This window comes from Megalops cyprinoides, chromosome 1 (genome assembly GCF_013368585.1).
Source record: "Megalops cyprinoides isolate fMegCyp1 chromosome 1, fMegCyp1.pri, whole genome shotgun sequence".
Taxonomy (NCBI): Eukaryota; Metazoa; Chordata; class Actinopteri; order Elopiformes; family Megalopidae; genus Megalops; species Megalops cyprinoides.
The window spans coordinates 68,412,552-68,428,061 of NC_050583.1; the positions used below are offsets into that span (position 1 = coordinate 68,412,552).

Genomic DNA, 15,510 nt, shown 5'->3' on the forward strand with positions numbered 1-15,510 from the left:
CTTTTATGGAGGTACATTTTCATATTAAAAATGAGGTGAAACATTTGTAAGAACACATTTCCTTGATAAGCCAAATATCTCCATGTTTTATTTTCTCACCCTTAACCATGTTTAAGTGTTTGCTTACAGAAACAAAAACAACAGACAGGTACAAAAGTACACATTAATTACTCTGAAACTAAAAGTGCAAAACGTTTGAATTACACTTACAAATAAAATTCATACACCAAAACAACGTCCTATGAACCTAGGCATTAATTAAATGACCGAATAATGTTTATCGGTTGGCCCATTATGCATGTCAGAGTTACAGATGTTTAGGTCATGATTTTGTGTATTATACCAATGGAGTGATTTTAATAATGATACAGAACGTAGGAAGTCTACACAGTCGAGGCAGCCTTTGGTAATGGGTCAACCCAAACGATGTCGTTTGACAGGCCGAAAATAATATTAATGAAATTAAAGACAAAGTGTAATTCATTTGTTGTGGATACATGCCTACAGTAATCCCTTGCGCTAGTCTTATAGCAATAGATTAATATGATGATCCACAGCAACTGCAAAGGGTTGTTTATGAAGAACGTGTATTCAGGTGCGACAGAGAAAATAAGACCTGAAAGACCTTCAGAGCAAAAAGCCTAGCAAATGTAACTCTTAGTCTCGAGTTTATTATTGCATATATCTGCTACTGAGGCCCACGCCCACGCTTTGTGCTGTCTCTTTGTGTGCTTTCAAACCATACGACCGCTCCGACACTGGAAACAGTCACCATTTAAATAAATACATAAATAAAAGAATAAATAAATAAATATATGCATAAATATACAAATAAATGCCAACCCAGACACCTGCCCATTTGTACGAATTGTTTCATACTATTAAAGAAATATAGACCTAAAAATAACAACAGTGCATTGTGAAACTTAGCGATAACTGAACCGAACAAAACTATACTTTCTGTACACAACCCTGATTTGAAGTTATTAAGGCGCTTTATCGTATGAAACAATAATTTCAGTACCACACATGTAAGAAATCAAGTTTATGTAAATCTTTTCGCTGTAGGCTATATTTCTCATAAGACGTGTACAATGACAATTCGATTTAAATACATTTTAATAAATAGAAAACATAAATTAACTGGTTCACGAAAACACACATTCCATTTCTTTACATGATATAAATAGATTTTTAAAAATTGTTGCCTTTGGCATAACGTATTTACAGTTTAAACATATGGCTAACGAAGTTGGTATGTCCCTTTCAAAAAAACGTGAGGAAGGAAAACACCATCGCACTTCAAAACGGATAGATATACACATATATATGGTCATAGCAGTTAGCGGAATAATCATGGAATTTGACTTACTGTTACACATAAATTATAACTTGATTAGTGTCATCGGGAAAACACCGTCTACGTAAGAGCTGCTCGGTAGCGCGTGGGCATTCTTCTTCATTTGCAGCAACGAGATCAGGTTAAGAAAGAATTAACTCTTTTTTGATGGGACAAAACTCCCGAGAATCCAGTTGAAACGCCCGGAGTGAAAGAAGGTAGTGAAGTTCTCAGTGTTTCCGAAATTAGAGTCGATGGAGAGCTGCAGGACACCCCGTACCCAGCTCCACTTTGTAGAGGCTGAGAGTGCTGGGTCCCGGATACGAAATAACCATTGTGTCCCGATAGTATACCAACGGGAGACGTGCTCACACCGTATCCACTTGACAAACTGATCCCGCCGGCAGATCCTCCCAGAACCGGGCGGGACAGATCTCCGTTACCCAGTTGTTCAACTCCGGAAAGTAGGGAACCGTACGCGTGCCCTTGGTTCAGAAATCCGGGTGTAGATCCGTTGTAATGAGGGTGATGCAAAGATAAAAAGGGCGAGATCTGCCAGTACAATGGGTTGCTCGCCCTGTCACCCAATCCCAAACTCAGCGGAGCAAAGCGGAGCCCCCTCTTCATGGCCAGTTTACCCCTGGAGGTAGCCGACCGCCTCCTAAGTTTGCCTGTAGTTCCACCGATGAAAACGTCGTCACTCGAAGGGTCAAGCATCCAATAGTTCCCTTTACCTGGATCATCGTAATGCCTCGGAACTTTTACAAAGCACTTATTGAGGCTCAGGTTATGCCTGATCGAGTTCTGCCAGCCCTGCTTATGTTCCCTATAATATGGGAAATTTTTCATGATAAACTCATAGATGCCGTTCAGAGTAAGTCGCTTTTCAGGACTTTGCCGAATGGCCATCATGATCAGAGCATTGTAACTAAACGGTGGCTTGTCATATTTTCCGTTTTTGCTCTGTTCTGTCGGTCGACCGGTACCTTCGTCCCCCTCTTTCTGGGTATCCTGGTTGAACGGTCCAGTTTCCATTTCCGTTGGATCGAGGGATTTTTCTGAATCAGACCCTGATGGAAGAGTCCTTTTCTCTGGGACTCCCGACCCCAGGTTGTCATACTTAGATGGAAACAGCAGACTCTTGATGCTGAACGAAGTGGATTTGTGCACCATTGTCGGCTCTTTCTGATCTCCCATGCCTGGCGATTACAATAAGCCTTGGGTTTTGTATTGGAAAAATATAAGGTCAGACACGATCGGATCAGGACATTGCATGCATGAAGGAACTTCTAGGACAGACGAGAGGTTGGACTGGGATGGAGAAATTAGTAATTAAGGAGGTTCCGTCTTAACACTGCATCATCGGGGGTGGGGGCGGAGCTCACTGCCGGCTGAAATTTTACAATGTCAACAGATCCTCCTAGCGTGGTTGCCGTTTTATGTTTGCGCTTTAAAATCTGCATGGTCTAGATCATTTGTGCCCTCCAGTTGTTAAAAATACACCTGACAGCAAGCTTTGTCGAGAGCTGTTCCGTTTCCGAAATGGAAGCTCTAAAGTATTCTTTGTTTTTTATACAGTGTATGCATTGCTGTCTTAGACTTTCGCGTATCAAATTGTTTACTGAAAACCATAAACAGCAGCAGACACTTGCATGGAAATACAGTTACGATCATTTACTTATTCAGTTTAATAGCGTTAATCAACCTGGATGGCGATATGCTACTTTATTTCAGTGCACTTAATTTAGCTATAACTATTCACATATCTGGTCAAATACGGCTCTTCAACTGTGAAACGCTTAGGTATAGCCTAAGCCTGGATTTGTCCTGTGAAGAACGATTAAAACCTATTAGAAGTAAGACTGAAGCTTGTTAGCGACTTTGGCGCCTCCAGTGTACATTGCTGCATTTGCAACGCATAGGAATCCTATTGCACAGCGCGCTGCTAGCAATAGAACGCACACTGAGTGTGCGCTGAGCACACAGAGTTGAGTTGCAGTACGAACATTATAATAAATGAATGCATTTTCATTTTATTTAAATTTTCATTTTACGGTAGTTATCATTTAAAGGTGGATAGTAAGTTATTATAAATTAATTCTTACCGATGACAGCTATATGCCCGACCAATATCTCGCCTTTAGCCTATGTTATGAAAAAAGTACACTTTAGACGCACGTGCCTCATTTAGTTGCCGACATATTCTTCCCTGTAGGCTATCTCGGCATAAACAACTAATGAAACATTTATCTGATTCGTCATCCTGCCTTACCGTTGCACCTCACTTCTTCCTCTCTCATGCCTGCACCGAGAGTGTGAATACCTTAAATAAAATAAATGTATTGTCAGATTTGTTCACCATGTGCGAGGAGGTTCACCCACTGACAGATTAGTAGTGGTGGGTAAGAAATCATCAGCGATCATCATCTTTCTTCGCGTCTTTCTTCTTCGTATTTAATTAGTTGATTTGTATGCCCTCCTACCGATCGTATTTTTTCCACCATTCAAAGCAAAGTACATACAAAATATACAGTAAGTGGCAAATCTCAACAAGCAGGACTTTATGGGTTAAGTTCATGAAACGACACGGACTTTCATGATAATTATCACTATAAAATGTACGTTTACACGAATCCATTAAATAACGTAACAACATTGCACGTAAGGAACAATTACCATTTCAACACCATTACTGTTAAATATTGTCTTACACACAACAGTTCGAAGATCGGGGTTCACTTGTAGGCTATCAACTGGATACTATGTTGTAATAATGCTCTTAACGTGCCGTAAATATACCTAAAATGTATATTCCATGTACCGTAATCTCAATTAAAAACTGAATAAACGGTCATGAGAATCAAACATGATGAGGCATATCGCTTTGTTCAGAATCAAGCATTCCTATAGGCTAGTTTTCATGCAATTGATAACATATCAGTCGCGTGCCTAGAATCGCTTTGATCAGCTTCTGAACCATACGAGATTTAGATTTCAGTTTATCATCCTTCCAAGAGGAAATGATCGAAAGTTCGACCTTTCGACCACAGCCTTTCGACCTTTTTAGTCTTTGGAGTTTTTTCTGCTCCCTATCCGTTTATGTAGGGTAGTAGCTGATGCAGCCAAGGCTAGTACCAAATGATTACTCTATAGAATGATTATAAATGGACTGGTCATTGATGAAGGAGACATCTGGTCTATTTTGAAAATAAGACTTAGTAGACGTATTTAGTGTCGTCGATTAAACAGGCCGATGGTATTTCCTCGCCGAGAATTACTTCGACTGTCGGTTAGGCTATTCAGCTGCAGTGCATAGCCAAATGCTACGTCTTAAGAGCAGCTGTGAGCACGAGGTTCTGAACATATTCCAAGCTCTCCACAAAATGGACGCGATATCTACCAAATATTACTCAGTGGTGCAAGTGCAGTTGTTGGCTGATACTAAGTTGTTTTATGCATGGCATCCTTCTTATAGTTCTTACAGTTGAAAGCACGGCGTCCACTCGCGTAGCCTATATTTGAGTCATTTTTACTGTATTAGTCAGACGATCAGTTTGATTGTCACCGTCAATTCAGAGATATTTAAAACATTTCTCATATTTCATATTTTTCTTTGATATTGCAAATTGCCTACTCATCAGATTCCTGTTCCAAGTTTTTAAATATTCCAACAGCAAATGTGTAGGCTATTTATTATTACTTTAAAGGATATCATTTTTGTGGAAGCTTTAGTTTAATCTGCAGTGGCATCCGTAGGCTATAAGAAATAAAGTTATTAGATCTGAGTTGCATTGGGAATTCTGAATATGAATGAATCAATGATCATTCATGAATGAATTATTTCTGCGTTTTGTAATCCGTGTAATACGTACAAAACATCGTCTCCCTCAATAAAACAGAAACGGACACTCGTGCATTTTTCAAGGTTTCTTATACAAGGGTAAATATTTTGCCATTATAAAACGAATAATGAGTATGTGTCAGTCGTAACATAACGTTCCGGCCTAGTTTAGAAATTGATCGATTAAAGAGCGTTTGTCAAATAGGGAATTAATTTAAAAACGCAAATCATTCGCAAATTTGCTGATACCCATTTTCGGCTTTTTCAATTGTGTCACTTTGGGATTTAAATAACTTCAAAAATATACGCTGTTGATGCTATACACAAACGTTTCTTTATATATTTTCTCCTTGTTTTCAAACTCATATGAAGGTGTCATTACCAGTAATTCAATCAGACATTTAACAACACATTTATTTCATTCTGAAACCTTACTCGTGGCTCGGATGTTGCATATTAATTTGCGTTGTCTCTATACTGGCCATAAAATGTGTTCTTTACTCACTCAGTATGATAATTTGATTTTTTTGTGTGTTTTTGCTTGATAAACTGCTATATTATATGGATCGATTCATATCGTTCATTTGTCAATTACCTGGTCGACCCTGTATTTGAGGTGTTCTCAGATGTTCTCTGGACGTTAACAAAGTAGTGTACCATTTTGCATAGTGAGTTTACCTTGAGTTATTATTTTAACAATAGGGCAAACAACACCCAATAAAGACAAATGCTTTCACATCACTGGCAAAATATCGCATGAAATCGGAAACGTTAAGGGTCAGTTCAATCCAACACAAAGAATCAAACAGTGGCATATTTGATTGCAACTTGAACTATCACCCAAACGCAATTTCAAGCTATGCATGTAATTATAGTCTACTGCTTAAAATATGTGGTTTAGTTGCAGTTGCTTTCCCTTTGTTGATACACAGTCTACTTTGACACTCTGTTCTTTTTGGATGTTAAAACAAGATCTGAATATAGAGAAAAATATGTAACTGTGACTATGGATTGAAAATACCTGTTTCATGCTTTCTATTCTGATACTTTTCTATTCTTTCTGTTTTGGTTTACCTTACACCTGTAGGGCAGCACACTGCCAACACACAACTGCCCTTTCTCCTGGAGAACACCAGATATTCTTTTGCTCATTATGGTACATGTCAAGGGTTACAGTCTTGTAGCTAAGCTGGATGAAATTGGTCCCTTGACCATGTTCCATTTGATTTGTTGCAATAAGCAAGTTCTTAATGTCTCCCTTTGCATTCTGCCTCAGACCACCTTGTAATATTGGGCAAATTGCACTGATTTCAACAGCATCCTGGTTGGGCACCACAAATATGATTCTGCCATATGCCACAATTTACCCATTATCCAGCCTGGTACATTGGCTTGGGTTGAGCAGAGCTTAACTTACCCTTCCGGTTCTGAGCATTGTTTTCTCAGTGAGCCATTCGGGATTGGTGTTCTCCTGCAGTGGAAACACTGGGTCTGCATTGCCAATGCGGCCCTCTCTGCCCTGGGCTGGTCCTTTTGGGAACCAGCCTGACAGAGTTTTGTGGGTCATTTCCCAGCCTGTCACCACTCCTACTCATGCAGCCACCACTGGGTCCTCAAAGCCAGCTGGCACCATCACTGATACGAGCTGACATCTCACACACCTCCCCCGAAGAGAATACACCAGAACCAGACATTTTCAGTACAGGTGTGAAAGCAGTTTTAGGGGATACTTTGCTGTGATTGAAAAGGGAAAGGGCAAATTAAGCTTGATGAGACAGAAGCATATGGTGAGACAAAAGGCTGAATATTGACTTACAGTTTTTAGATTTGTAAGGGTAGAACAATTGTGTGTTTACATGTTATGTTGAGAGGCCCGGTGGGATTTCAGATATTGTCTACTGCTGACCTATCAACCAATGGTTTCATGAAAAAAAATTATGCTAATTGTAAGTTTCCAACAGATGGCATATCCCATAATTCCAAATCCTCTTGACATTGTTGTCAAGTTTGATGTGAAGTTGAAGGGGGTGTCATAAAATGCTATTAAGTTCTGTTGTGAGATGAACCCTGGTTTAAAAGATTAAATATATCCTATCTAGTAAATCATTCAACATGATTGAAATAAGATCCTGTTTGTTGGATTCAAGCAAAGGTTTGATGGCGAATTGCTACAAATGTATGTTTTCATAACCGTCTTATAACAACTGTGTGGTAAAACTGAATAAATGTGACTTTTGAATCAATTGGAAATAACATGAGGTGGCCTTGCTTGCTCCAATAAAGGTTAGTACTTGTTAAAATTGTTTTTGCTTTGTGTTTTTGAATTTTCAGTGTGCCTAGTGGCATTCGTATGTTGTTTTCATCAGATGTATAACAGTATGTCCTATTCTTTTCACATATGCTTTATCTGGGCTATCCATCTTGTGTTTGGATGTTACTATTTTATGTAAACTATCTACCCTCTGTCAGGATCTTAGCCAATCCAATGTTTGTTTGCACTTTGTTTGGTAACAATGTCAGCCTCTAGTGGAGATTAGATACATTGCATAGTACAGAATGACAGCAGCTCTACTGTACTTCATGTACTGTACATCATCACATATCAGTACGTCTTATTGTTTGCAATGCAAACGTTTCACCCATAATTGTTTTGTAAATCTCCATTTGAATGAACATCATATGGGGACTTAGAGTATAATCATTTGGGTTCACTAATTGGGTTTTCATTCAAGGAGGCTGATGCGGAACAATGGCTCTTTTGAGAGGAGGGCAGCCAGCAGTGTTTGATTTACATTACAGTTAAATACAGCAGAATTTGCTTAATTACACTTTTTTCAAGCTTGTGCACCATGCTTCTAGTTAATTCATTTAAAATACCATGGTATGGTATTGAAACTAACCTTTATAAACAGAAAAAAATCACACCTTAAAAGGGTTATTAAAACTAAAATATGTAAGGTACATACCCCACCACAGGACAGGATTACAGGGTATGTCCGGGGTACCAAAGAGCTTTCAAAATAATATAAGATCTACAGTAATGTTCAATAACGTTCATTTCTCTGTCAAATCTATTATATATTGCAGTCTACCAAATTGAGCTAAATAAATGGGATGTGTCGACTCTCTGCATTTCATTTTGCCTGTCTATTGCAATGAATGCATTTAATGTCCAGTACGATCAAAACATGATACTGTTAGCAAAAAAGGATTTCGTTGCAGATCTGTCGAGAGAACCCTACTTTGTGTTTTCCCTTCTTAATGATCACAATTTTTTATATTTCAAGAGAACCAAGAGTTGAGCCTTCCTGACTTTCATGGATGCGGGAGGGAAAGACAGGAATATGTTTTCACCTGGTTGTTACGAATCAGACTGAAGAACCATGGAAACCTAGTGGTCCAGTATGTTTTCAGCTCTTCCTTGTTGTTATTCCTTGTAGCTATGGGGCTAGAGAATGTAGAGGGGTGAAAGGCCTGACCATCACAAACTGTGTTTATGATTTCTATAGAATGATAACCACAATTTTAGACTACGATGAGGTTTAAGGGAAGATCTTATGAAGGAATATTTTCCTTGCTCTCAAAAGAGCTTTAGAGATTAGAGCAATTGCAGGGAGGAGAGTGCATCTGGAATTGACACCAAAATATGAAATACTCCCATTTGGAGCAGGGTTTAATTGCAGATTATGCTACAAATGTCTCTGTTTGTTTCTGCTGGTCTCACTAAAGTAATACTAGGCAAGTGTCCTTCAGCTCTTGGTACATCCACAGAAACCATGTGATCATGGTCATGGTCATCTTTGCAATGTGTATTCTAAAATACAGCTGGGCCAGAGATGAGCTTTAAAGACCAAAACTACCCACTTACCCTTCAATGAATGGAACAGAATTAATCCAAACATGTTCAGACTTTGAGCTTGAAGAGGGTTAATGCCATTGTAACAATTTAAAACACCTTGAGGTGCTTCATATTTATGTGTATTTGTTCATTTTACCAGTTTTTAATTGTGTCCAGACACTTCCACTTATGCAACGTTTTAATACAACAAAGAGAATCAGTGGAGTATAAATCCCTAGTTTTTAAGAGACTTTGCAATAACAAATGTAGCAAGATCGTTTCATCAATATAAAAGGCTGCAAGTGTCTGAATATTCTGTGTAAGTGTCCATAACACTATCCTTCTCAAAACACAAATCTACTGCATAGGATACTTATTTCTCTGTCTTAAAAGGGTCACCCTCTTTCAGTTTAACTTCCTCTTGCTTTCACGTGATAGGATGACCCTTCTAAACCACCAATATCCATATGTGACCAATAGGGGACCTCACCTAAAATATAAGTGTGAAGCATGGAAAGCCAAATGTTAATAGCATGATGCTGGGCTTGCTTTCTGTGTTGCAGAATTATGTCATCATTGACCATCACCTGCACTGTTATTATAATTACTTGTGCTATCTAGTTTATGTTTATGTGAGCAGTGGGAAAATACCCTCAATAATATATAATTAATATAATTTGTTAAGAATTTATATATTTAATATAAAATAACCTAATCACCCATAGTGTAAAACATTGTTTCCTCAAGATGTTCCTATATTCCAAGATGATAATGTCCCCATACACCTTACTAAATGGATTCAAGTGTGGTTTCATGAATACCAGAATGACATTCATGAACACCTTCCAAGGCCCCCACAATCACCATATCTAAACATCACTGAAATTTTATGGGAAGTTCTTGAACATAGAGTGGAGAGTAGATTTCTGCCTCCTACATCTTTCAAAGGACCAAATGAATTCCTTTTTGAAGAATAGTCCAATATCCTACTAGAAGCAATTCAACATTCTAGGAAGGACTGAAGCAAAGCGCACACCATCTCGTCATTACATAAAATAGTTAGTAAATATTCATTGTTATTAATCATTAATATTATTGTTTGGTGTTTCCATAATTTTGTATTTTGTATATATATACCCAAATAAATCATTTTCCATGTTCAATATTTCATTAATGAAATGAAGGTAACATCTTAATATGTTGTATCTTGGATTTCTGGTGTTAACACAAATTACTTTTACTTTTTTTTTACTTTTTACTTTAACTTTTACTTTTTTTACCAGAAGAGTCTACAGACTGAAATTAAGGGAATAAATTTAATTTTTGCAAATCTGCAAAATGCAATTCTAGCATAACTCTATGCCTGTCTGTACATCTTGCTAAAGATGATCTGTTGTATTTTGAAACTGTCCATTGTTACATATTTTTTACAGAATAATGTCTTCTGGAAGAACAGAAACCCCATGTCTTCTTAACGGGTGGGATTCAGGTTATCCCAAGAGTGAAAGAATGTTGGGGTGGAGTTGACGGATGATGATGAAAAACAGCATTGTGTCAAAATATAATGGTGCAGCGATGTGTGACTGTTGAACCCAACATCTGTGAGACAGGGCCTGCCCTCCCTTCACATGCTTTGAGAGGGACCCACAATACAGTTTGCTCAAGCTCTTACAGGCAAAACCATACACCAGTGCCAAATAAAGTCAGACTGAAATGACAGCAGATCTAGGGTCATACGAAGTTTATGCTATTTATAGAGCGGAGGTAAGAAGGCTTCCCTGGGGCAGTCACTCACAGCAGATGAACGCCCACCCAGACTCCTGTTGAGGGGTACTTACCGCAGATCATGCTGTGACCTCAGTCAGCATGGTTAATCAGTGTGTTCTCGTCCAACAAAATACAGAAGGCTCAGAGGATCTAATTACTGATCCGCTGAGTGTTTGTGGAATGACCTGTTCATTTGCCATACGAAGAATATTTTCATGCTATGCTGCATAATTAGGGAATGATGTCAGTGGCTTTCTCATGGCAGTCAAATGAGCTACTGTATGCAGAGAACTTGTCACTGTATTGGCTTGATATCAGACATTGTTGCAGTGCATTTCTCGTGATTTATGATATGAATGTAATGAATTTACTAGAAAACATGCAAGCGCAAAAAAAAACATCAAAACCTAGGATTACATGAGTCTGTAACAGAAATCATATTTTTGACACACAGCCAGTAGAAGATCAGTGTACTAGCTGGCATTCTGTAAACTGATGAACACAAAAAAATTCCCTTCCATTCTGCGCTCCTCTTGTGAATGATGTCAGAGGGCTACACTTGATCCTTTCCCTGCTGCTCCTTTTTGCACTGACAGAGTGAAATCTAGTGCAGATAAAGCCTGCATTATTCAGCGCCCATATCTTCCAGCACCAAGGGAGGGGGTTAAAAACCAACCAACCAGCAAAGTATGCTGAAATGTGTGAGGCGCATACAGAATTTCACAAACCTGTTTTTGACCAGTGTATCACACTGCATTTTTTATTTGCTTCGCAGGCCAAGCTGTTTACAGTGCTCACGAAACACCGTACAGCTGGATTTTCACTGAAGCAACTAAGATAATGTGTCATGTTCAAGAGTACAACAGCAATATCCCTGTTAGGATTCAATTCCATGACCCCCAGGTTCTGTGTTCTAACTATTCTGCCCATGATCAGGATCACACATGTTGTGAATGACAAAGATTTGAAGTGGCTTTGAAGTTTTGAAGAGACAATGCTTTTACTTGGATGGGTAAAAGAGACATTTACTATTCAAACACATATATTCAATGCATATAATGTTCAAATTTAAACTGTTTAATTAGGTCTCAAATGAGTCACATTCAGTTAAAATGCATCATAGATGCATTATACAGTTTGTGTTTGTGCAGCCCTAGACCTGCTGCTATTAAGAACTGAAAACTTGAAGTCCAAAGGTTGGTTTTCACCATGCCTTTTTAATCAACACATTGAAATGCAGGTTTGCTGAACTTTCGCTGCTCCAAAAGGGAGGACATTGGGATTGTTGTCATACTTTACTCTTTTTGTTACATTTTTAGTAGCTTGAGTTTCGCAAACATGAAATATGCAAAAGTTATGTCTGGATTATTCTTACACTTTCCAATGAAATTAAACAATATCATCATCTACGGGATTCCCATACAAAATTATTGTATATACTGAAAATATACTTTAGATAACATATTTTTAGCTCAATAAATATATTTAAAGTGTGTATTATTTCAGTTTTGGTATATTGTAATATATTTCTGATTTGTTTTAATATATCTAATTACATTTCCAATATATTCTTGAGCTGAACAACATATTTCTCACCATCACGATTTATTTCAATTCATTATGCATCGAAACACCATACTTCGTCAAGTAAAATATTACAGCAAACTTGGGTCACTTATGGATTTCTTGGGAAAACACAGTGCCTTTTGACTTAAAGCACTTTAAGACACTGTTTTACCCTCATTTTTAACATTAGTGGAATTCTTCCTATACCATGTACTAGCTAACAGCAGTTTATTATGAAACGTGATTTCTTCATTTGCTCCCTTAGGTAATGTAGTTTGGTGGGTAATGTAGCTTGTTAGGTATTTGGAAAACTTTATAATGGCATGCCCTGCTAGGTAGCCATGTTAATTTTTGCATTTTGCACTTTATGAAGTGTTTGCTAGACAATGTCTGCCCTTTCTGTGGCTAGGTTATGGCTACAAGACATTAGATGGCTAGCTAGCTATTGGGGGAAACTGAGGAAATGGGTTTCTAAAAGGGCATAACTGTCTACATAGCTGACAAGGACAGAGCTCTAAACGTTACTTAGTTGGCTTACTAAGTTTATATAGTTGGTAAGCTTAGTTTTGCACTAGCCTTTGAAACTACAGAGCAAGCTAGCATGATAGGGGAGTTGTCTGAAGCTGACAATGAGAATGGAGTGGATGCAAGGACTGATCCTCTGTTCTGAGAAAGCAGCTATGATAATTGGACTGTCTGCAGGCTTAACGGAATCAGGTTCAGTCACTAAAGCTAGCCTCACAATGCCGAGCAAACCTTTTGCAAGTCTGGTGCTCTATGTCAAGGAATGAGTTGAAGCACAGCTGACTAGATATTGTCAGAAAATTCAGCAATTACAACAGTAACAGTAGTAAGTAACAATTCTAAATGTCATAGACATTCTATTTCGAACAGACATAATCCTTTAGAATTGTTACTTTAAATGAGTTATTGATGACCACTTATTTATCCTTTATTTACTGCTGAATTTACTGACAATATCTAGTCAGCTGTGCTTCACCTCATTCCTTTACATACATACTCTATGTAAATAAAGGCTAGTGGTTTGGCAGGTTGTCGTTTGTGATGCTTGACCCTAAAATGAATGTGACAGCCTGTCTCAATCAGATTTTTTAAAAATAATTTGATTGGCCTGCGGGTTTTAGTTTTGCACCAGATGATAGCCATGAACTGCCTCTAGCAACAAAAATAAATCATTCAGACAAACCCCACTGCTGCTATTAAGCGTTTTAACATAACTAATAGAGAGGCTTTTTTATTTAACCTATCACTACTGTAGGTTGGCTAATCAGCATAGTAATGATATACATGTTTTATTCTATGGCAAATTAAACTGTTTTTGCCTCCTTGAATGAAACAGACTGCAACAGGGAAATTAATATTATGGGATTAATTTTTTTATTACATGAACATGGATAGAAAGCAAGTCGTTTTTAAATATACTAGTAAAGATGGCAAAGTTGTTTGTATTACAATATTTCCTTAATGGATAGACTTAGCAATGCTGCCTCTAGTGAACTGTCCCACACCAAATGTCTAAAATCATTCTGCTCCCAGGCGTCTGTATACACAAACATCTAAAGCCTCAGTGTCCTTTTCAAAGGTCAGCATGGTCACCGGTGTTGGGTGCTTATGGTTTCACAAAGCAACACAACCACTTATGGTCCAGATGGTCTATGACAAAATGCAACCAAAATAAAAATAATTGCATGTAAATGTACTATGGCTGATACAAGCCTTTTTTTAATATACCAATGAGATAAACAGTCCCTGAATGTTTACCTCACAACCTTTGTGGGTTATCACAAGAACTGGGTTTTAACAAGAACTGCACATTCGTTGGCTGAAGTGGGTTGGTGGGTCTATTGTGTACATTGTACTAATTCTGTATGCATATCTTGGGAGGCAGCTAAGGAAGGGATTCATTGTTCTTAATGCCTTTATAGATTTATAGGATGGGGAGGAATGAGAAAAGATTTCTTGCATCTTAGGATCCAGACCCTGTTTATGACACAAAAAGGTCCTTTTGAAAACCAATGGATTCTTTATATATAAACCTTTATGCAAAGTTACGTGTAATGGAATGCCAGGGCGAATACTCAGAACAGAAGGCAGCAATAAGAGCTGGCAGGATTGAATGTGGCCAGGGTTAGCAGTGTAATAAATATTTAAAGGAGTATGTACTGCCTTGCGCTATTTTGCATGGGGGATGGTTAAATAAGCAATATTAATGCTACTAAAACAGCTGAAATCTTACACAACCAACAGTGCGAACCCGAGCAAGGATTGCATCTGCCGTTATAAGCAGGCGACCTGCCTCCAATGAGACCAGGAATCCGCAGCGCAGCGTACAATAGCAGTTGACATCTTTCACAGAAACTGCAAGAACACTGTGACCTAAAAACCCAGCAAATAGAAATGCTCCGTTTCAGACAGAAAACTCAGCCATGTGCGAACCGCGGCCAAATCAGATTATATCACCACTCTCCATACAAGTTCACGAAATACTTTTTGCCTTCCAGTTGGTTCGCTGCCATAGGCGTAAAAATAGACTGAGTTCAGTAAACGATCTGAAATTCTGGGGGCAAAGCTAGTTGTTATGGAACATTAGAGTAAATATTTCCATTGTACCGAATCATGTCTGTGTCCACAGCTGTCAGCTCTGATGTTCATCAGAGACTGTGAAGAGCCGAGTGTCTGCAGCGTTTATCTCTGTTGTGTCCCTCCCGACGTCCCGGCATCCCTGAAACCAGACTTTGCGTCTGAACAGCTGTTCACAGAGGGGTGCTTACATTTCTGTCACAATGCGATTCTGAGCTCACCGGTGCTAACCTGAAGCTACTTGACTTCATTTTGCCTTCAGACGTAAAGTCACACTGACTCAGAGGAGAGAAGGACAAACACGCGAAACACCCACACCCATAAACAAACCACGTAGTTGACAATCCATAAATTCAAACCCAAAGGAAGAGTTTAGTACAGTGTATCCTCAATCTTTACTTTCACACCTCAAAGAAAACCGTCCTCTCACTTCATATTTTGTGTCGTAGTAAATGTTGGGATTTTCAAATAAAAGTAGGAGTACCTCAGAATTCCTCTCAGCAATGGTCTTATTCGCTTTACTAACACACACACATACACACGCACACACACACATAT

The 15,510-nt window shown here is 38.4% G+C and overlaps 1 protein-coding gene across 1 annotated transcript; it reads right to left on the reverse strand.

The window, feature by feature from the left end:
* Window positions 1-1,477: 1,477 nt before the first annotated feature.
* LOC118769999 (forkhead box protein G1-like) lies at window positions 1,478-2,536 on the reverse strand. The gene has a single exon (XM_036517455.1). It carries the CDS (start codon window positions 2,534-2,536, stop codon window positions 1,478-1,480), a length of 1,059 nt encoding a protein of 352 aa, XP_036373348.1.
* Between the last annotated feature and the right edge of the window lie 12,974 nt (window positions 2,537-15,510).

Bases quoted from the DNA above. Each gene is read 5' to 3' on its own strand.
- LOC118769999 (XM_036517455.1), bottom strand. From the start codon at position 2,536: ATGGGAGATCAGAAAGAGCCGACAATGGTGCACAAATCCACTTCGTTC.